The sequence below is a fragment of the Amphiura filiformis genome, chromosome 16 (genome assembly GCF_039555335.1).
Source record: "Amphiura filiformis chromosome 16, Afil_fr2py, whole genome shotgun sequence".
NCBI classification, from domain to species: domain Eukaryota; kingdom Metazoa; phylum Echinodermata; class Ophiuroidea; order Amphilepidida; family Amphiuridae; genus Amphiura; species Amphiura filiformis.
In genome coordinates, this window is record NC_092643.1 from 24222623 (window position 1) to 24246457 (window position 23835).

At 35.2% G+C, this 23835-nt stretch overlaps 1 protein-coding gene across 3 annotated transcripts in view; it reads left to right on the top strand.

Annotated features, from left to right (window-relative positions):
* Positions 1–23835, top strand: part of LOC140135763 (carbonic anhydrase-related protein-like) — a 62451-nt gene that overhangs the window by 21032 nt on the left and 17584 nt on the right. For all 3 annotated transcript variants that reach the window (XM_072157378.1, XM_072157380.1, XM_072157379.1), the window contains exon 5: positions 10102–10194. In XM_072157378.1, coding sequence (XP_072013479.1) covers positions 10102–10194 — 93 coding nt within the window. The remainder of the gene's footprint in view (positions 1–10101; positions 10195–23835) is intronic.

Here is a 23835-nt window from a genome sequence, read left to right on the forward strand (position 1 = left end):
TCATTTCACATTTTACATGGATTTAATTGGACTGGACTCGGACCGGACTCGGCTTCGAGTCCGAGTCCTTTTGTGTCCGAGTCCGAGCCGAGCCGAGTCTTTTCGTGTCCGAGTCCGAGCCAAGTCCGAGTCCAACAAAAAGTGGACTCGAGTCCGGACTCGAGTCCGAGTCCGGACTCGAACGATACATCTCTGGTAGATAGTAATTATATCTTCAGTGGATGGGTGTGCTATCTTCAGTAGATAGTAATTATATCTTCAGTGGATGGGTGTGCTATCTTCAGTAGATAGTAATTATATCTTCAGTGGATGGGTGTGCTATCTTCAGTAGATAATAATTATATCTTCAGTGGATGGGTGTGCTATCTTCAGTAGATAATAATTATATCTTCAGTGGATGGGTGTGCTATCTTCAGTAGATAGTAATTATATCTTCAGTGGATGGGTGTGCTATCTTCAGTAGATAGTAATTATATCTTCAGTGGATGGGTGTGCTATCTTCAGTAGATAATAATTATATCTTCAGTGGATGGGTGTGCTATCTTCTGTAGATAGTAATTCTATCTTCAGTGGATGGTAATGCTATCTTCAATAGATAGTAGTTCTATCTTTAGTAATTATAACTTCAGTATGATAGTAATTCCGCTATATTCAGTGGATAGTAATGCTATTATCAGTAGATACGATACGATTGAAAACAAATCCATCTTTAGATAAGATTTATTACGAGTTGAATTTGTAAACTGTGACTGCCAATGTTACCCCTGCATGCCAAAGTTACCACAATTTACGATAATAATTTTATCTTCAGTGGATAATAATGCTGTCTTGTGTAGATAGTAAATTCTGTGATGCTGTCATTGATAAATCTGTAATTTTATTTTATTTTTGTGCACAACTTATTTTATACCTTCCACACCAGTTTCCATAAAACAAGGAATAATGTCTAATACCCTTTTGAATAAAATGCCACTCTTTTCTTCGCTTGCAATAGCGCCATCGCTATTATTTCATCACATAACCGAAACCATACATTTGGGTGCGCTTTTACTGCAATATTCCATTTCCCTTAATGTGGCATTCTGTCATGCTGCCTCATGCAGCTTTACCCGACGAATAATGCAAGAACAAAAACAGTTCGCTGTATAATAATGATGCCAGGCCCGTACGCAGGTGGAGTGCGGGGAATGCGACCCCCACCCCACTCCCACCCCCAATTTGGAAAAGTATACAAAAAGTCCCAAAATTTTAGAATTTGCGAGCGTAGCGAGCAAACAAATCAGGTTTTTTACGCTTTTTTGGACACAAAAAAGTCCAAATTTTGGGAAAAAAGTCAACTTTTCACAAAATTGCCTACCCCCCTGGAAAAAAGTCCACTTTTCAAAATCCGCCCCCCCACACACACACATGAAATCCTGCGTACGGACCTGAGTGATGCTATAATCTTTTAGCTTTATTCCTCTGTAAGTTCATCATTACATTTTATTCACCGATAATAGACCTTAATTTTTATTCTATATACATGTACATGATATAAAGTGTGTTTTTTTCACAACGAACTCATTTGCATATAAAATAATAATGATAACAGAATAAAACGAGGGTTAGTTCCAGATTTATCCCATCTGCAATAGCTACCAGTTGTCATATGTGTACAATGTAGAATGAAGAAATTGTCACATTGTCTATATAGGGCAGCTATTGATAAACCCTCGGAATATGAGATGAAGTAATTCATTAGGAAAAAGTGAAGCAAGGTTCCTTTTTATAGACTCATATTGTTGACTAACGATTCGAACTTGGGGTGTTTTTGTACGAAGCGTAGATGTTTGGCTGTCCAAAATAAAGTCCGAATGGTATTTTAAACCAACGCTTCTTTAATGAGAAACTCAACATGCTTAATATCAATATTCATGAACCTGAATGAATAATAACAATATGACTTCATTTATCCTTCGATATGGAATGATTTAATCACGCCTTATGGGTATATAGATATTTAATAAAATTACCAACATTTCATAACACTGTAAAAATAAAAATCAATATCATAACGCGATGTAATAATTGTAGCAGCCCTGAAAAAGGAACATATTTTATCTCGCGTTGTACACCATCAATTCTTGTAGCGTATGATTCTATGGCTTTTGTACCGCGATTTCTCCTCATGATAACGCGACAGTGATTCGCTTAGGCGGGCCCTTCCTTCAGGGCCCGATCACGATCGTGTGATACCCGCAGCCATCTAATAATACACGTGCTCTTTTATTTTTATTATCATTTTTTAGCCAATATTGATAACGATCAAGCCGGGACACGATCATGTTTTCCCGTTTATGGCATTACTTGAGGGTCTCATCTCCCCGACTCTTCCGGTTCTTTCTCTTCCTCTTTCCTCCGTTCGTGATTTCGCGCGCAATGTTTTCGCTTTGGTTTTTTAGACACTTTAACTTATCTGTCTAAAACCATAACCTGACTTGGCATCAATACAACGTGTGCTCTCATATCATAGTGCTTTGTCGTTCCGATTTATGAGACAACTTTGTGAATATGCACGTAAAAACACAAAACTTACCTCATTACATCTTTACATTTCGTTTGCTATTTTCATGCTGAGATTAGTAAATTTTAAAGCCCGCCTCAATTGCTTGGAGGAACGGGCTCGATGATGAATCTGTAAAGTTTTAGTTATTAAAATGCATAAACTATGGAACTATCATAATACATCAAACTACTATATGCCTGTTTACAATGTATTAAGCTTTACCCAATAATTTAAACATGAAAAGAGGCATAATGGACTTAAATCAAGTAAACGATGCTACTGAAAATCATGACCATGTTCGTTAAACATGAATAAATGCCTGTCCACTTTCGTTTACTTTAACATAGCTTTTTGAAAACATATTACACTTAAAAGATCCTGCCTGCATGCTCGGATCGAAAGCTCTGGTCCTAAAACACTAAAGATAGAACTGCTGTCTACAGAAGATAGCAAAAGACAGGTATGGATTTTTAACTTAAATTAGTAAACACAATTTATATAGACCAGACGATATACACTGTCATATACTTCACTGTAAATTCAAATTTAAACAACATTTTATCAGCACTTAAATAATAATACGGTATATTCGAATGTTTTGTAGCAACGATTAAAATGTCATTAAAACGTTATTTCGAAAACTTTTGTGTATGCCTTTATAGTTAAAGCTGTAATATACGATCTTATAACATATGAAATTGGTTAATTTTTTTCAAACCTAATTTTTTGACATAATGTGTACATGTGTCCCAACTTACACCTAAATGGAATCAACAAATTAATTGTGTTTGTCCGGTCAATAGAGCAATTTTAACATAATGTCATATCCTTTAAAACTCCACGTTAAACGACCAAAAATAGCCATTGGGATTTATTTCACCTTGTTATTTGGGCTTCAAATGGACAGAGACTTTCCTGACAGTTATTATTGATTATATCAGCATTTTAAAATTTCACAGAAATCGTGCATTAAATCTTTAAAGAGCAACTCATATGATCTCTTACCCCAAGACCCCCAATTCGGCAAACCCATACAAAAAGGAAAGCTGAGTAAAAAAAAAGCGCAGTGTTTTATAGCGCGCTACGCACAGGCACAACGCCTAGACGTTGATCCACAAGCCTCAGCACACTTTACAGGTAGAATACCCCCGATCTTTTATACCCTAAAACAGTTGACTTACTGTAATGAGAACCCCAAACAAGTTGAAGTTCAAAGCTCTTCAGAGCACTTGAATAAAATATCATCTGATGTATCTGTTATGACTGAATGAATTAGTCTGGACGCGTTTAGTATGAAAGTCCTGGGGCATTTTTAAATAAGGGGGCTTGAAAAATAGAATGAAAAATTAATAAATGGTCACACGTGTGTTATAGTCTCCAATACCTAATAAAAGTATAACTATGTATCTTGCTATAAAGAATAGATGCCGCAAGGAGTACAGAATATGATATAACGCCACTTAATAAAAGGAGTGGCGAGTCTGTACATTGTATCTTAGGGGTAGTGTTAACCAATTCACTGCGTGCTTGTACTGATCACCGCCGCTACCACGGCATCACAATCATCTCCATTGTCATCGTCGTCGTCATCATCATCTTCATCTTCATACTTCATTTCCATCTTCATCTTCATCTTCATCTTCATCTTCATCTTCATCTTCATCTTCATCTTCATCTTCATCTTCATCTTCATCTTCATCTTCATCTTCGTCTTCGTCTTCGTCTTCACCTCCATCTCCATCTCCATCTCCATCTCCATCTTCATCATCTTCATCTTCATCATCATCATCTCCATCTCCATCTCCATCTCCACCTCCACCTCCACCTCCATCTCCATCTCCATCTCCACCTCCACCTTCACATTCACATTCACGTCTACCTCCATCTCCATCTCCACCTTCATCTTCACATTCACATTCACCTCCACCTCCATCTCCATCTCCATCTCCATCTCCATCTCCACCTTCATCTTCACATTCACATTCATCTTCACATTCACATTTACATTCACATTCATATTCACATTCATCCTCATCCTCTTCCTCATCCTCATCCTCATCTCCATCTCCATTATCATCTCCATCTCCATCTTCATCTTCATCACCTTCATCTTCATTACCATCATCATAATCGTCATCGTCATCATCATCAACATCATCACGGTCGTCATCCTACCGTCATCATCATCATTCATCAGTAGTTGCAGCCGTTAGAGACTCCTCATTCTCAATCTGTGGCTGAAAGAACCGATAATATAAAGCAAGAGATCATACAAAAAGTCAGTACTACTTGTTCTCTAATTCAAACTGAGAATGGCAATCTATCTATTTTAAAAGATACGGCACTGAGTGAAAATCAGGAATTGTCAAATTTCTGGAATTTCTCTGTATCAGTGTCAAAAACGGCGAATTTCAAAATGCCGAAATTTCGACAATACACCTTGTTTGTATTTTGACAATATCTGATGTTTGACCATAGACTGTAACACAGTCTATGGTTTGACAGACCCACGGTCATCATGGTCATTTACCATTTCGTCCTCAATCTTTGTTTTAATTTACTGTCACGTTTAGGATTAAGGTTAAGGTTTAGGATAAGGCTTGCGATAAGGGTCAGGGTATATGTTAGGGCTAACTTTCACCATGTTTACGGATGGGCTAGAAAACGAACATTACGACCGTCAACAATCGGTACAAGCCCATAATGAAGTCCACGGTTTGGAACCAGCATCAAGCAAATTGTTTATCACGGATGAATGATGATAAGATGTAAGGCAACTCATCGAAGTTAACTCTAATCGGACTCGACTTCTACCCAATGCTTACAAGTGTACCAGGGATGTAACACTCCAGGGCGTGCCTAAGTCAAACTCGCGATGATCCAAATCTATCTAATGATAATCTTACCGACTCTTGCTTTCTTTTCCTACGTCCCTACCCTGCCTATAGACTTGTGTTATAATTACTTGAATCTCCCAATTCGTTTTTTATGAAGGGAGCGTGACTTGGAACAATTTTGTACATCCTTTAGAACTGGAGATCTTTATCAATTCAAAGGGTAGGTATACTTTATCGCTTTGTAGCGATCTGCCTACGGGAGAGCTGACGTTATATTCAGTGATTAGGACAAGAAGCGCCCATCTGCAATAGCTGCCTTTTGTTACCTAAGCTTTCTACATAGTGTACAACATGCCCAAATTTAACAATATAACACAGAGCAGCTATTGCAGAAAGGGCATTCTTGCCCACAACTCCCTATATGTCGGCTTGCTTTAGAACAACTGCAGTAATTTCCTCTAACTAGGCGTCTTCTTAAAAATCAACTTTTTGTGTGTAACTTTGGCTCAGGGCATAATTCTGACTGAGTCTTTATGATATTATTATATTAATTTAACGCATCTTGGAGTGATGATAGACGATTATTTATCTTTTATTGAATAAAGTATGCCTATGTTTGGCAGAAAATATAGAAGACAATTTATGACGAATGTTAGATGATAATCCTAATAAAAAGCGGCAAAACATGGCCAAACAATTGGAATTGAGTTATTGAAAATAGGCACACACACACAAGTAAAATAATAATAGTTCATAATAGTGAAAACGTATATTGTTGCCAGTTGTATAATATGGTACAATAAAACCATACAAAATTGGTTTTTCGACTGTTGATTAACTTCTTGTCTTTTTTCCTATTATAAGCGTAACTTAATTTTAATATGGTCTAATAGAAAGAAAACGGTTCAGCCTAAAATAATGCATATGAAAGAGGAAAGTTTCTTTTAAAATATACACCGAGTGGAAAGAGTGGAAAAAAGAGTGAAAGGTTGAAATGGAGGACAACCTCTTTTTGAGTGGAAAATTACACTCTAAAAGGATTGAAATAAGTAGATATAAGATAGTCTGTGTACTCTCAAAAGAGTGAATATTGCCTAAAGAAAATGTAATTTCTTTCATTTTCGAGTGTTTTCCACTCAAAAACGGGTTGTCCTTCGTTCAACTCCTTGAAAGAGTAGAAATTTAGAGAGTAAATTTTCCTCGATGGTTCCATACAGCGTTGAAGAAGTATAGGCCTATTAAATAGGCTACATCATTTATTTTTTGAATTTGAATGCATGCACTGTGAACTTGCTCGACAATTTCAACAAAATTAGCAGTGATTTCAAACGATTGTCCATTCATCTTTGAAGCAAATGTTCTTGTACGTATACACATATTCCTATATCGTTTCATATGCATGTTATGTGCCATTGGAATCCTATACATTCAGCTACATTCTTAGCTTACATTTGTTCCCATTTGTCTTGTAAGAAATTTACATGAGGAGTAGAAAGTGTCGCCATTTGCTGGCAACAGCCTCGGCCATCAATCGCAAAGTTTTGACAAACTGCAGTTGCGAGACATTTAACAACCTTGACCTAGACATTGGTAACAGGGCAAAGATATTTAAACGAGCAGATCTCATCATCTCATGTAAGATTGTGTACGCCTCTTCTAAAGTATTTCAGACTCTGATACCAATGGGCTTTTCGTGAATCTAGTATGTGACTGCATTGTGTTATTATATTAGTTGATATCATTACCGCCATTACCACCATCAACATCAACATTAAAATTTATATCATCACACCCTATGTTCCTGAAAAAAGCGAAGGCACATGGAAGTATATTTGAATCCAGCTCATCATCACCACCACTGCAAGATCAGTAAAACACTCCAAGTGGAACTATAATAGAAAAGCCCCGCATGGCAACCTATCTACTGAAGATAGCAAAAAGCTAGAAAGCTTTGACTTACCGCATCATGATATTTATTTAAGTCTATGTTATTTTATTTGTAACTTTTGTTGGCTCTGAAAAGGCGCCGTCCATTCTGTAGTTAAAACATTTAAAGCTTTCTGATTTCTTTTGTAGAAACTTGGACTTGGTGGATTTGAAAAGCGCCGTATATAGTTTTAAGTACTTAATACCCCAAACAAAAACGGTCATTATCTCTTTTTAGAAGTTTTGGTGGCTCTGAAAAGAGCCGTTTGGTTGAATCCATGTTAAGGTATAAGAATTGTATTTAGGTTACGAAGTATTAGAATTAGTCGGAGTTGCAGCCATGATTACGTGTTAGGATACTAGCTCCATTTCTTTATCCCTATACTTTCGACTCAAATTTAAACGAAGTAAATTTGAACCCACAACAGTATGAACTTTTCATACAAAATCTTGTAGAGGCTGATAAGACAAAGTCCTACCGTATGAACCCAGAAAACATTGTTGTATTTTGAAAAGGCCGAGAAATAACAGATTTAAGGAGAGTTTACATGTCGGAAACATTTAACCTATGTTATGGTGTAGCCATTAGCGCTTGTATATTTACGAACATGTTCAAGTTTTATGAACTATTAACAATCTAAAGTTCCTGCGATGGAGCCAATAAATCTAGTACATGACTCCCCCGTGCGCCGTAATTTCACAACAGTTGGCGGATTACTCAAACAACAGCACCTTTTATAAAATATATATGCCAGTATGCTATTCCAATACTGTAAATTTATTTCTTAACTTTTAATCTTCTACACGCGATGCATTATCAAGTTCAAAAATATTAATGAAAATACTGAAATTTATCAATTTTAAGTAACTTGGATCACATCTGACATGAAAAATGCATTCATATGAATAGGAACCCCGGCCCGACCTGCCCAGCATTGGTTCAGTAGTTATTTTAGATCATCTTTAAAAAAAAGTTTGAAAAGTTTTAAGAAAATGGATCTGTGGTTGTATATGGAGCCCAGTAGAACATACAAAAAAGTATTGCCTCTATTGTATAATCATGATAATAAGAGTACTGGATGTTCGGCGTCAGAAGATTTATGAGTCCCGAGTTAAAACAATTACCACAAAACTCGTGTACAATTTGAGGTTTTATGGTTGAATATATTTTTTCCTCTCATTTTTGTTTGTTATTGCTCCAAAGGTTGACAGTTGTACATATGCATTTGACAACTAGGCGCCACACAAACTTATCGTACGTAGTTGGTATTGACGTTTAATACTGTAATGCCTATAAATCTACTTGAATTTTGGGGGAAAACTGGCTCCGTTTTCCTCTTTTTGTAAAAATGCATGTTTTGCACCAGTTTGTTATTAATCATCAATTCACTTCGAACTTTTGTGATTTTGTCATTTTTAAACCATAGAGTCTGTGTTTAAACAAAGCAACACTATTTCTGCAGGTTAGCAGATATCTGCCAAAAGAAGCAAAAAATTGACATAGAAACATGAATTTATTTTCAGAAGAGAACTAGAGGAGCCACCGCGAAAAGTCATATACGTCGCCGCCAATTCGCACATTGCACGGTTTCGCCATACAACATTGTACAATGAGAGCCTCGAACTGGGAATAGGGGGAATTACGTAACTGTACACGATATAATGACTGGTTCAATTCTCATTAATGTATGCTGCAAAATCAAGGCTCTCCTCGCAATATGGCGCTACCGTGCAGTGGGCAAATTACGGCAATTTTGTTTTTCAAAATGGCCGCCAAAATGCTGCTTTTTGACAAAGTTTGAATTGCAAGCCCATGTACCATGTAATTTTGTACCAGGGAATCTGCTATTGTATAGAAATTGACATTAATTTTGGGGAATGAGTGAGAAAATGGAGACCACTTTTTTTTTAATGGCGACCACAGATCTTGTTGGACACAATGAAATAAAATGTATAGTATTATTATGTTGTAGTAGGCATCATACAAATAGGCATAGTATCGGAATATAATCGGAAGAAGAAGCGATAATATAGGCAATGTTACCCAAAGAAACTATTTATTTAGAAAAAAATCTTTATTAAAATAGAGATAACAGAATTTTATTCTTTTTAAGGTCAAAAGAAGCGAATGTAATAGACAATTTTACCTGCTGATATGAAGTAACTTATTGTTTTGTTTTGTTTTTGTTGCTTTGTTTTTAATAAATGTGTTTTTCCCACTCAAACGAATTGTAAGTATAACTGATTAAAGGAAGGTGACCAGATATTTTTGGAAAATCAAATTCTTTAAAACTTACGTATAATATAAATTGTCATCCCTTTCAAGCATTCATGCAAAAAGAACATGTAAATATTTTTTGTAAATGTGACTAATTTCTAATGGAATTACCAACATTTATACAGCGTGATATTGGTAGTCTACAGTGTTTTTATTAATGATAATCATCATGATCATGTAATATATTGATTTCAAATGAAAGGCCCTATTTTTCTCATAAACATATTGAAATTAGAAGTTCCAACTCAGTGTATTTCCGAAGATATCATCAAAAAACTGCCTAATTAGTCTCAAATGTGGTATACCATATTTGAGACTAATTCGGCAGTTTTTTGATGATTTCTTCGGAAATATACCGATTTGGAACGCCAAATTTCAATATGTTTATGAGAAAAATATGAGCTTTCATCTGATACCAAAATCAGCATTTTGATGAGGTAAAGTGGGGGATGAGATTGTCAATCAGGTTACCCACCTTTAACTGACCTGTATATTTTGTGTAATTGCTTCCATAGTTACATCTAGTCCATTGGAACAGTAAATACGGCAACCTACAAGAGGCGATGGGGAAGCCTGATGGTATTGCGATCATAGCTCTATTTATACAGGTAAGAACATGACGGCTCCTCACAAAGTTGGTCTTCTCACCCCTGGCAAATTTTGTGCCTATTTTTGCATTGTTCTCAAAAATTATAGCGTATTGGTGACAAGAAAGATATGTATATTATAGGGGCAAGGACTACAACTACTGCACTGGAAATTTTATTTCAGCACAGACAACAGTTGTGGAGTTACAGTCAAAAATGAGGGAAAACCAATATTTGATCAATAAATCAATAACTACTTGCCTTGAGTTGCTGAATTTCCAGTGCAGTAGTTGTAGTCCTTGCCCTTATAATATACATATCTTAGGCCGAGTAAAAAAAAAAATACATGTTTCTCGTCCGCGCCCTCCTCCTTTTTTGAAGATTTTTCAAATTTCTTTTTATTTTGTAAACTTTCGGTTATAACTTGTTGAAAAAGATGTTTCAGAAGTTGAAACTTATTTTACAGCTTTATACATGCACAATACATCATTTAAGAAGAGTTTTGTGATCACTAGAGGGGCTACTTCTCAAAAACAATAAAATAAAAGGGCCTCCTCCTTTTCTCAGATATCAATCTGTATGTCGAATACCCAAAATATGGTGCCAAATACAGGTATTTAGCGTCGTTTTCCAATAAAAAATAAAAAGCCCCTCATTCTCCTAATTTTTAAAAACCCGGACGAGAAACATATTTTTATTTTTACTTGGCCTTACTTGTCACCAATTTTTGAGAAAAATGCAAAAATAGGCAAAAAATTTGCCAGGGGTGTAGTACCACCTTAATGATTAAAAAATTAACAGATTAAAAATTTTTAAATAATAATAATATTACAAATTAAAAAATAAATAAAATAAAGGATACAATATTACTAAAATGCAAAGTGATTTGATATACTCAGGCCAAAGAGGCAGTTTTGGAAATTGCTACACATCAGAGAGTATTTTTGAGGGGTGTTGCTGTTTTTTATACCATTCTACCATTTTATCTCTTTTGTTCTCAGTCTCCCAAACAACACGTCAGTATGACAAGCGTGACTGAATTATTGTTATCTTGAATCATTCAACTTTTAATTGTTTTAATACGTTAAAGTTAGTTTATGGTATCTTGAAAGGCACCTGCTTGAACCTTATGATCATTTTTGTAAGTCTTTAAGAAATTGTAAATGCAAAGCGTCGAAAATCTCAGGTTTCTTGTAATACATGCAAGTATTACAGACAACATAGTAAAAGCCTATATTTTTGGTGTCAACGTCTCTCTCCTATGTAAAATAATGAACCTCGGTTTACTCTTAAGTTCTTCTTTGACGGTTGAAGTTTGTTTTTATTTATGGTATGATAGAACTCCTGTCAACACGTATAGTAGATATTATATCTCTTATGTCGTTTCCATTTTTATCAGTCCTTGTTTAGCACCAAAAACCTGTCATATTGTAGCTTACGTACAGATATGTTTGCTTTGGTTATGCTCAAAACTTGTCCCCCGTAGGTAATATATATTAGTAATAAAACGACCGTTTTCACAGTATTTGCCAATATGGTATCAGTTGTTTAATGGATGACACTGTCAGCGTGAACAGAGAGACAATGTACTCTTAGTATAGAGCAGACAAAAATTGTCTCAATTGCAGAGCTTCAATCTCGTCAAAAAAAGACCGGCACTCTCTGAGACTGATCGCTGTTCTGATTAGTTTAGATCGCATATTCTACGCGGCATAAAACGGATCCCTTTGATGGGCGAATACCCGGATGTTGTATATCCTGTCGTTTTACGAAAGTCTGATGACAATTTTTATTAGATGATCATTAAACTTTGATGGAATTACTTACCCCACTTAATTATGTGTCTAAAATAGTAGTTAGTTATTTAATTAGCTGAGAAGAGGCTAAATGAATTGGGACGATATCATGGCAGCAAATTCAATAAGAAAGTATGAATTGAAATCATATTAGTCCGATATATGAACCCAGGAGAAGACATTCTTAAATATCAGAAGATATATTACCATTGAAGTTATCTGAGAGTAATTATGAATTTATATCCAAAATCCTGTCTATATTATCTTTGATAAACGATCCTTAATTGAATAGCACTGTCGTATACGTCTCATAAAAGTTCAACGTAAATGTTAACTTGATATAAACTTAATGTTACTTGATATAAACTTAATGTTAAATTGATATATGCCATTGAACTTAATGTCAACTTGATATAAGAGTATTGTCTCGATTAAATTGACTTTTCACGACCAGACTCCTCGTTGTATTATATCTAATTTTCTATATTAATTATATAAGGAAATGTTTAGAAATACCTTGGTGGGGGAGTTGCAACCAATTACGAGTGACGTAGCCAGCTTTTAGAGACGAGGGAGCACAAAATTGCAATTTTACTGACGGTCTAAAAGATTTCGACACTTTTTGAAAGGACGGGGTTGTTTTAATCACTTATTGGGTGTGAAGTGCCAAAAAAATCCAATTATTGATGCTAAGGTGAGCCAAATTTAGATAAATTCGGTTTTAAACAGACCATCAGTCACATAATTATTTTATGGTATGACAAAATGTAGCAGTGTCGGGCCGTTATTCCGAAGGAGCATTATTCCGAGGACCAAAAGGTCCAAAACAAGTTGTTATTCTCTACCCAACTCTCTACTCTACCCAACCCCATTAAAGTATTCCTGAACACGCTCTAACAGTAGAGTGGCATGCATAATTCCAAATTCGAAGCTTGTCTAGTGGTCAGGCTTCCTAGCCAGCAGGCTATAGCCTAACAAAATGTGTATCCATTTTTATTGATTTATCTTTCTAGGTGACGTATGATGTGAAATTGTAAGCACTGGTATAGGACTAATTGGGTTTAAGCCTGATGGCTTAGGAAGCCTGACAACTAGCCATGCTTCGAGAAACCGGCCCTTAGGGTACAACATTGTCGTGTATAAATGTGTACCCTCATTCAATGAAGGAGTCTGGTCGTGCTCTTGCTTTTATATAGAGTGCTGTAAACTGCGATATAATTATAATATTAATTCCGAAGGAGCGTTATTCCGAATTGAGAAAAATTGGCGTTATTCCATAGGCGCATTATTCCGAGGACCCAAAGGTCCAAAACAAGTTGTTATTCTCTACCCAACTCTCTACTCTACCCAACCCCATCAAAGTATTCCTGAACACGCCCTAACAGTAGAGTGGCATGCATAATTCCAAATTCGAGAGCCTTCTAGGTCCGATTTCTCGAAGCTTGTCTAGTGGTCAGGATTCCTAGCCAGCAGGCTAGCCTAACCAATGTGGATCCGTTTTATTGATTTATCTTTCTTGGTGATGTATGATGTGAAATTGTAAGCACTAGTATAGGACTATTTTGGGTTTAAGCCTGATGGCTTAGGAAGCCTGACAACTAGTCATGCTTCGAGAAACCAGCCCATAGGGTACTACATTGTCATGTATAAATGTGTGACCTCATCCAATGAAGGAGTCTGGTCGTGCACATTATATGCTTTATAGAGAGCTGTAAACTACGATACAATAATAATATTAAGATATAAGTATCATTAACTCATTATGTTCTTTTTCTAAATAAATTTCTTGATCCATTGTGAAAATAAGACGGTAATTATGAAAACTAAACTTACTAATTCAAGACAACTTTTTGGGTCCATTCTCCTTCATCCTATCATCGTCTCAATGTGTATATTGTTACTAATATCATTGTCTTTAATTAACCTCTTCCCGCACTGTTTTCGTCTCATTATTTCTACTTTTAGATAGTGCATGATTTTCTATACTTTGATTATTTGGTCTTTTATACATTCCTAAGTGCATTAGATTCGGATATTATATATCTAACTCGCACAGTTAGGTTTAAAAACGAATATGATTGTACATGTGCATTCAAAGGACTTTAAATGCATTGGATACAACAATTAATTCACAACTAAATAAATAATATAATGAACAGATTTATAAAGCGCTAAACGTAAAATATCCGCATAGCGCTGGACTTGGAGTCAACCTTTGACCTATAAAGATTATTGAACTATGCCGTCGGGATGAGATCATTTTGACTCCTAATGTATCGGTGTACAAGTGAACGTTCATTCTTATCATTGCATTATTATAATTATACCGTACAGTTGGTGCAACCTCAGATAGAGTACAGGTATTCGACATCAGATGGCGAATTCCGAAGTTCAACGGTAACAAAAATCACACTTGAAATGAGAGTGAAAAAAAAGGCGGGCTTTTCACTGACAGAAATTAGGCGTGATTGATTTACAAATTTGTTCAGTTTGTCGGAAAACACTTAAAACCAGCTTTTTAGATCAAATTGTGCCGATTGTGTGAGAACTAATCGGTTTTGCTGAGACAAATTGGGTTTTTACCAAACAAAACAATCGGCAAGAACTTACAAAACGAGCCTTTAATTCAGCTGAAATGTTTCTTAAGATTGTTTCAATTGTTTATAACGGTATTGTTCTAGAGTTCTTCACATTTAACTTTCGATACCAAATCGACTCCCGCAAGATAGATAACGTAAATAACGTAATACATTACTTTTCTAAGGAGTATATATACTACGTCAAACCACAAAAGTTTGTCGGGCAATGAAGTGTAGAATTCAAACGTCTTTCTTTGTCAATTTTCTCCCATATTTTATAAAGAATTGGCTTTTCACTTCTGCAGTCAGCTGAAACAAAAACTTCTCACAAATTTTCAGCAAAAACACCCGGGTTGTACTTATTTCGCATAAACAAGAAAATGAAACAAAAGGGAATTCAGGTATTCCTTGATTGGTCTTTTGAATCTTTAGTTCAAAACATGAAGTTGGTTTGTTTTTTAGGAATCCTATAAGTTTACTCCTCATTTCTGTCAATGGAATTTGAGCCTGTCAGCCTCACAGACACGGACACGACACATCCCCATCAGACGGACACGGACACATCCCGGGACACATCCCCATCAGCTCAGCTATTTCAGTTATTTGGCATTGTTGATTTATCATTGTCATTCACGACAATGACACATACCATATCAGAACAATGTCTTGAACCTTTTTTCCTATTCATTTTTCATTATTTATTTTGATCATTTTCATTTTTGCAATATTCTTATTATTTTATTCTCATTCACGACAACGACACACATAAGTACCGTATATTGAAGGATGTTTCTTTGTAGCCATATACTTACTTACCATTACCGTAGGTATACAACATTCCATCTATCGATATCACACACAACTCACAGTATCGACACGCGACACATTCGTTTTTCTTTTTACATTTAAAGATCCTGTCCTTTTTTTCTTTTTCTTTGTCTATTTGTTTTGATTCTACTTGGTGTTACATACTTCTGTCCTTTGCCCGACTGTGTATTTTAAATGATTGCAGTCATATTTTCAACACTGCATCATATCTGTCGTCTCAATTTTACCTTTTTCACCTCTTCAAATGATAAAATCAACTTTGCCCAATAACATCCATGAATAATGTTTTTCACAAATATATTCTAGGTAAATAACAAGTTATGCTGACACAGCTATGTATGTTAAATCTTTAGAATGGTTATCAGGTGTTGATATTGACTTGTGTTGGTATATCTAGAGCCCCGGATCTAGAGTCCCCTTGGCACGTTACATATACGTATTGCTGATATTGAAATCAATATCAAAATCTGTTGTCTACTGCTGATATTGGCCTTGATGAAGTAGTTATACTTCTGATATTGGTATTGGTAAATAAACGTTATACTGGTATCGAAATAGCTATATACTGCTGATATTGGTATTGACGAAATATCTTTCTACTTCTGATATTGGTGTTGATGAAGAAACTTTCTACTAGTTATTGGTATCTACTTCTGATATTGGTTTTGATGAAGTAGCTACCTACTGCTGATATTGGTATTGATGAAGTAGCTCTCTACTTCCGGTATTGATATTGATGAAGTAGTTATCTACTTCTGATATTGGTATTGATGAAGTAGCTACCTACTGCTGATATTGGTATTGATGAAGTAGCTATCTACTGCCGATATTGGTATTGATGAAGTAGTTATCTACTTCTGATATTGGTATTGATGAAGTAGCTACCTACTGCTGATATTGTTATTGATGAAGTATTACCTACTGCTGATATTGGTATGGATGAAGTAGCTATCTGCTTTTGATATTGGTATTGATGAAGTAGCTATCTATTGCTGATATTGGTATTGATGAAGTATTACCTACTGCTGATATTGGTATGGATGAAGTAGCTATCTATTGCTGATATTGGTATTGATGAAGTAGTTATCTACTTCTGATATTGGTATTGATGAAGTAGTTATCTACTTCTGATATTGGGGTCCATGAAGATATTTCTACTAATTATTGGTATCGAAGTAGCAATCTATTGCCGATATTGGTATTGATGAAGTGTAGTTTTCTACTTCTGATATAAATGATGTTGGTGAAGAAACTTTCTACTACATCGAAGTAGCTGTCTACTGCTGAGATTGTTGATAATGAAATAATTGTATGCTACTAATATTAGCATCGATAACTGAAAGTGGTTACATACTCTGATATTTGTATTGATAAAATGGTTACTGCTGATATTGATATTAACGAAGTACCTATACTCCTGATATTGGTATTGATGAAAAAAATAGTTATCTACTGCTGATGTTGATATTGACGAAGTAGCTACCCAGCAAACACAAAACGTTTTCGACATCATTCGCAAAAGGTTATAAAAGGTTGTCAGAAAACGTTTAAATGTCGGGTTATATAAAGGGTATATTAAGAGTATAAAACGTTTTCATACCTTAAAAAACATTTTTTGATAATCTACTGCTCAGTAAATAAAAATGTTTTACAGAAAACGTTTAAATGTCGGGTTATATAAAGGGTATAAAAACGTTTTAATAACATTCCAAAAACATTCTTGAAAACTTAATACAAAACATTCTAATTTTGGAGTTGAAAAATATTTTTCGAAAAATATTTGCCCAAAATATTTTCAATAACGTTTTAAAAACATTTTCATGACCTTTATATAACCCGACATTTAAATGTTATTAAAAGGTTTTGAAAAAATCATTTTAAGAACATTTCTGTGTTCGCTGGGTTCAAATATTTTAACATAATGTTATTTAAGTAATGACACAATATTTGGCAAAAATGTTTGCAAAAATAGTTTAGAATAACATTTTTTGAAAACATTTAAAAATATCGTTGTAGTGTGTTTTCATACAAAACGTTTTAAAATGTTATCATGACCTTTATATAACCCGACATTTTAATGTTTTAAAACGTTTTTACCTAAACCAAAAGCCAAAATATAACTTATTTAAAACGTTTTTAAAACGTTTTTGTGTTTGCTGGTATCTACTGCTGATATTGGTATTGATGAAGTAGCTATCTATTGCTGATATTGGTATTGACGAAGTAGCTATATACCCCTAAAATTGGTATTGATGAAGTAGTTAATATCTACTGCTGATATTGGTATTGATGAAGTAGTTATCTACTGCTGATATTGGTATTGATAAAGTAGCTATTTACTGCTGATATTGGTATTGATGAAGTAGCGATATCTACTGCTGATATTGTACTGATGAAGTATCTACTGCTGATATTGTTATATATAGATGATATTACATTATCTAATGATGAAGTATATAATACTCCTGATATAAGACGGTATTGACGAACGAAGTAGCTATCTACTGCTGATATTGGTATTGATGAAGTACCTGCTGTTGATATTGGAATTGGTAAAGTAACTATCTATTGCTGATACTGGTATTGTGTAAGTAAATATCTACTGAATACTGCTAAAATTGAATTTGAAAAGGTAGCTACCTACTGCTGATAATGGTATTGATGAAGCAACTTTATCTCTAGTTCTGATATTGTTATTGATGAAGTAGTTTTTAATAGTATGAAGATTTTTACGAAATTGATACCGATGTCAATAGATATTTTCTTCTAATATCCTCATAGACTTATACGATACAATACTGGTTGGTATTGATGAAGTGGCTATCTCAACCACTTAACCACATTATAGCAAGTTAATAAGTACCGTAACTTCTGATGTGAAAACTGATGAATTATACAGCTAATATAAGAAAACATGAACTTCAACATTTTCAAACTCTCACACAATAGGACAAACTCGTGCGTTACACTCTTCGCTAGATGAAGAGAACATTCACCTATATTACTTTGTGTATCAAAACAAGCTTGTCTCTACATGCCAAAGAATTCCTTGCTTTCAGACTAGTCTCCTCCGCAGCCAGTTTGGTTACGCTCCTCCACACAAACATTTGTGTGGAGGGAGCGGAACCAAACTGGCTGCGGAGGAGACTACTTTCAGACATGAGAAACTCTCTACCTGGGGAAGTCACAATAAAGTAGTCGAAACATTTTCCCCATTTATTATCTTTCCAGAAAAGTACATTTTCAATTTCCACAATTGCTGCAAGCCACGTAATAGCTCAAAAAAATATACAAATGAGTTAACTAACATATCTAGTATTGGTACAGTGATTCTTGAGACATATTTTCATATTATTTGTCGACTTTGAAGTTTGAATAAATTATATAATAATTGTGACACAACCTGATCCAATCAGACCAAAGTCAAAAATTTGGAAAATAGAATTATCACCATTTCTAACTTGCTCAGTGCCCATTACGCTTTCTGATGTTGAAATCTCTATATGAGTCCCTAGCATCTTTGTTCACAAGATAAAGAACTTGTTACGATCCATTTTCCTTTGTGTTTCATTGTTTTTGCTCTCTATTTTCAACTGCTGATATTGGTATTTTGATGAAGTACCTATCTACTGTTGATATTGGTATTGATGAAGTAGCTATCTACTTCTGATATAAGTATTGATGAAGTAGCTATCTACTTCTGATATTGGTATTGATGAAGTAGCTATCTACTTCTGATATTGGTATTGATGAAGTAGCTATCTACTTCTGATATTGGTATTGATGAAGTAGCTATCTACTTCTGATATTGGTATTGATGAAGTAGCTATTTCATATTTTACCTATATCTCAACTTTGGTCTGATTATATCCAGTGACATGCATAACCTACTTAACTAAATACGTATCTCCACTGTTGCGTTTTAGTCAAATTAGTCATTTTTTTTACTGCCCTTTTTATTTGTCCCGAAACAATTTAATATCAAATCGAAAATAATGCGTTGACACTGATAGCTTCCCTCTGTAAAATATCACAAATTTAGAAACGTAATTCGAATTTGTCAATTAAAAAAAGTTCCAAATCGAAATTCACTTACAAAGCAGCTATTGATGCTGGCATCAACGGATGCTAGTATCTTTTGTAACTGCATGAGCTCTCATAGTGAAATCATGTGGAAAACATTAATTACATTACTTGAGAAGGAATGGGAAATTGTAGTGTCACATTAGTATTCGCAACTAAACAAAGCTATATCATGAACACTTGTTGCCAAAATTACTACCACAAATGTAATTATATCAAGGTATAACATTTAATTTGGTTTTAAAACAAAGAGATTCGTAATATCTTTTTTACTCTGTGTCTTTTAAGACACATAGCTTTAAAAAGCTAGTCGATTGTTATAAAAACAAAGAACGTGTCATGGTATATATTATATTTTGAATTAAGTAAACAAATACAATGTACTATAAATTGCAATATCAGCAGTAGATAGCTACTTCATCAATACCAATATCAGAAGTAGATAAGTACTTCATCAATACCAATATCAGCAGTCGTTAACTACTTCATCAACGTGATCAATACCAATATCAGAAGTAGATAAGTATTTCATCAATACCAATATCAGCAGTAGATAGCTACTTCATCAATACCAATATCAGCAGTAGATATAGCTATATACTTCATCAATATCAGCAGTAGATAACTACTTCATCAATACCAATATCAGAAGTAGATAGCTACTTCATCAATACCAATATCAGCTGTAAATAATTATTACTTCCAATATCAGCAGTAGATAACTACTTCATCAATATCAATATCAGAAGTAGATAGCTACTTCATCAGTACCAATATCAGCTGTAAATAATTATTACTTGCAATATCAGCAGTAGATAATTACTTCATCAATACCAATATCAGAAGTAGATAGCTACTTCATCAGACCTGCAAGCCCCTCACAAGTGTGGAAAGGGTGAGTGTCTGCTGCCAATACATGGTAGATTTGTGTAACTCGTGGTGTGGTTGTGATTCGGTCCTTATTTGAAGAAAAACACATGCATAATCTTTAGTGTTTTCTTTTCTTGATTGTAACTACATTATACTTCATCAATACCAGTATCGGCAGTATATTAAACTACTTCATCAATACCAATATCAGCAGAAGCTATACCAGTATCAGCAGTATAACTATTTCATCAATATCATTATCAGCAGTAGATTATTACCAATATCAGCAGTAGTAACTGCTTTATTAATTGCCATATCAGCAGTATAGATAACTTCTTTGTATATATACCAATATCAGCAGCAGACAGCTGCTTCGTCAATACCTTTATCAGTAATAGATGACCACTTCATCAATACCAATATCAGTAGTAGTAACTACTTCATCAATTACCGTATCAGCAGTAGATAGTTACTTCGTCAATACCAATATCAGCAGTAGATTGCTACTTCATCAATTATCGTATCAACTGTAGCTAGTTACTTCGTCAATACCAATATCAGCAGTAGATAGTTACTTCGTCAATGCCAATATCAGCAGTAGATAATTACTTCGTCAATACCAATATCAGCAGTAGATAGTTACTTCGTCAATACCAATATCACCAGTAGATAGTTACTTCGTCAATACCAATATCAGCAGTAGATAGTTACTTCATCAATACCAATATCAGCAGTAGATATCAGTATCAGAAGTAGTAACCTACTAGTACCTACTTCATCAATTACCATATCAGCAGTAGATGAATAGCTACTTTGTCAATACCAGCATCAGAAGTAGTAATTACTTCAATTAACGTATCAAGAGTTGGCACATACTTCATCAATACCAATATCAGCAGGACCTATTTATTTCATCAACAGAAACATCAGCTGCAGCGGTACCAATATCAACAGGATATATATTCATCAATACCAAAAGCAGTAGTATATGAGCGCTTGCCGATATCACCGATATCAGATTTACTTCATTGATACCGTTATCATCGTTGAAGAAACATTTTCCTATGCCAATATCATTTATAATGCCAATCCCGATATATTTGCAATCAAGTTTTTAAGACCAGATGGTAGAGCACGGGTCTCACAAATCAGAGGGCGCTGGTGCAAATCCCATTTCAGCCAAATTTTCTTTGCTCCTTCAAGTTTTTATTTTAAAAAATAGTCCTCTTCATTTTCGACGTATAATTCTGTCCAGCAAATGGACACATGACTCCGATCGCAGAAAGCAGCTAATAGCTTTTCCCGATAGTCTTCATCTTGCACTTCAAACATCAATTGCTACAACTACATCTGTCACACTCTCGCCTAGTCACTTCAATACAAGTTGATTTACACTCAAATGACCTATACAACATCTAACTTTAGTCGTGTACCCACTTAACTCCTAGCCAAAATTACGCATCTGTATTTTTCCAGCCAGGCTAACTAGTCGATCAATTTAACCATATAGTGGTTATACATCTCTCTGGACATTGCCGGAGTATCCACTGATTTGATTTAGGCAACTAACATTTTGTCAAGGGTTGTGTTTTACATGGTGCAGGCAACATGGACTTCAATCTTCATTTACCATGCCTGGATGGCTATCTGGTCATCGCTCTCACTAACATCGATCTATAAGCTGTTGGCTTCGGACGTGCGCGTGAATCAGTCTCTTGTACAAGAAAGATTTCCGGGTCGGACATCCTGCACCAATATCATTTATTATGCCAATCCCGATATATTTGCAATCAAGTTTTTAAGACCAGATGGTAGAGCACTGATCCCACAAACCAGAGGGCGCTGGTGCGAATCCCATTTCAGCCAAATTTTCTTTGCTCCTTCAAGCTTTTATTTTTTTAAATAGTCTAGTCCTCTTCATTTTCGACGTATAATTCTGTCCAGCAAATGGACACATGACTCCGATCGCAGAAAGCAGCTAATAGTTTTTCCCTGTAGCCTTCATCTGGCACTTCAAATATCAATTGCTGCATACATCTGTCACACTAGTCACTTCAAACAAGTTGATTTACACTCAAATGACCTATACAACATCTAACTTTAGTCGTGTACCCACTTAACCCCTAGCCAAAATTACGCATCTGTATTTTTCCAGCCAGGCTAACTAGTCGATCAATTTAACCGTATAGTGGCTCTATACATCTCTCTGGACACTGCCGGAGTATCCACTGATTCAATTTAGGCAACAAACATTTTGTCAAGGGTTGTGTTTTACATGGTGCAGGCAACATGACTTCAATCTTCATTTACCATGCCTGGATGGCTATCTGGTCATCGCTCTCACTAACATCGATCTATAAGCTGTTGGCTTCAGTCTCTTGTACAAGAAAGATTTCCGGGTCGGACATCCTGCACTAGACTAAATCCCCCAGTCCTTTAACATCTACGCACGGTCATCGGGTTGTGCTGGAGGCAACGTAAAGGATTGTGGGTAATATAAAGACACCTCAATTCTGGACCTGGAAGGATTCAAGCTAATCCTGCACACCGATGCGAGTTGGTATTCCTTTTTACGTGGAACACCGTCATTTGTTATGTTTACGTGTGGTTTACACATGCGTACACCTGTTTTGCAGCGATTTTCCTTTCCCCGTATGTCATACCGCCTTAAAACGCGTCTTTTCCATCGTTTTGCTAAAAGGGCACCAAATTGCGTGTCCCTGTTCAACGCAATCACACACAAAATCTCTGTGGATAGGCGATTGAATTCTGACCAATGGGACTTCAAAAGAAACGTGTCGACCTATTGGTTGCTAGCGACTCAAGTATTAATTTGGCTCAAGGTTGGAGGGTGTCATTCAATTCACGGTGCCAACGATATCAGAAAATGCTCATTTGATATAACAACTTCTTAAATCTATTGCAGGCATTTTTTCAAGGGAACGGACACGGGTGAAGAGGGTGAGATAGGAGGGAGAGGGGGAGATTCGTGAGAGAGAGGCTCATTCGTTTACAGTGCGACTCTAGAAAAATATTAAAATGTGTTTATTTATGGCGGGAAGCTCCATAGAGAAACTGCTAACATGCGACATTTTCATGTTGGTATAGGAATTTAACAGACTGGATCAGTGTTTCACTGATTTTTAGAATCTAGTCCAACATCTCCAATACCAAAATATATTTATGAAAAACAATATTTGTGGATGTACAAAATATCAATTGATCCATGTCCCAAATTAGGCTGAACGTTCATTGGTCAATGTGAAACAAATCACATCTTTTTAATTTGCATAATACAAAACCTCGATTCATTTTTCATATTTTGATTTTGATCCTTTCACGTCGAGTATAATCGACTACCGTAAAAATTCGATAATAAGCAGATGTGCCTATATTAAGAAGTTACTCGGACAAGAACGAATTTTCAGGGTGGTTTGTTAAGCTTTTTATTTTTTTTATTTTAATTTACAAATCTGGGTTACAGATATTTGTAAATTAAAAGAAAC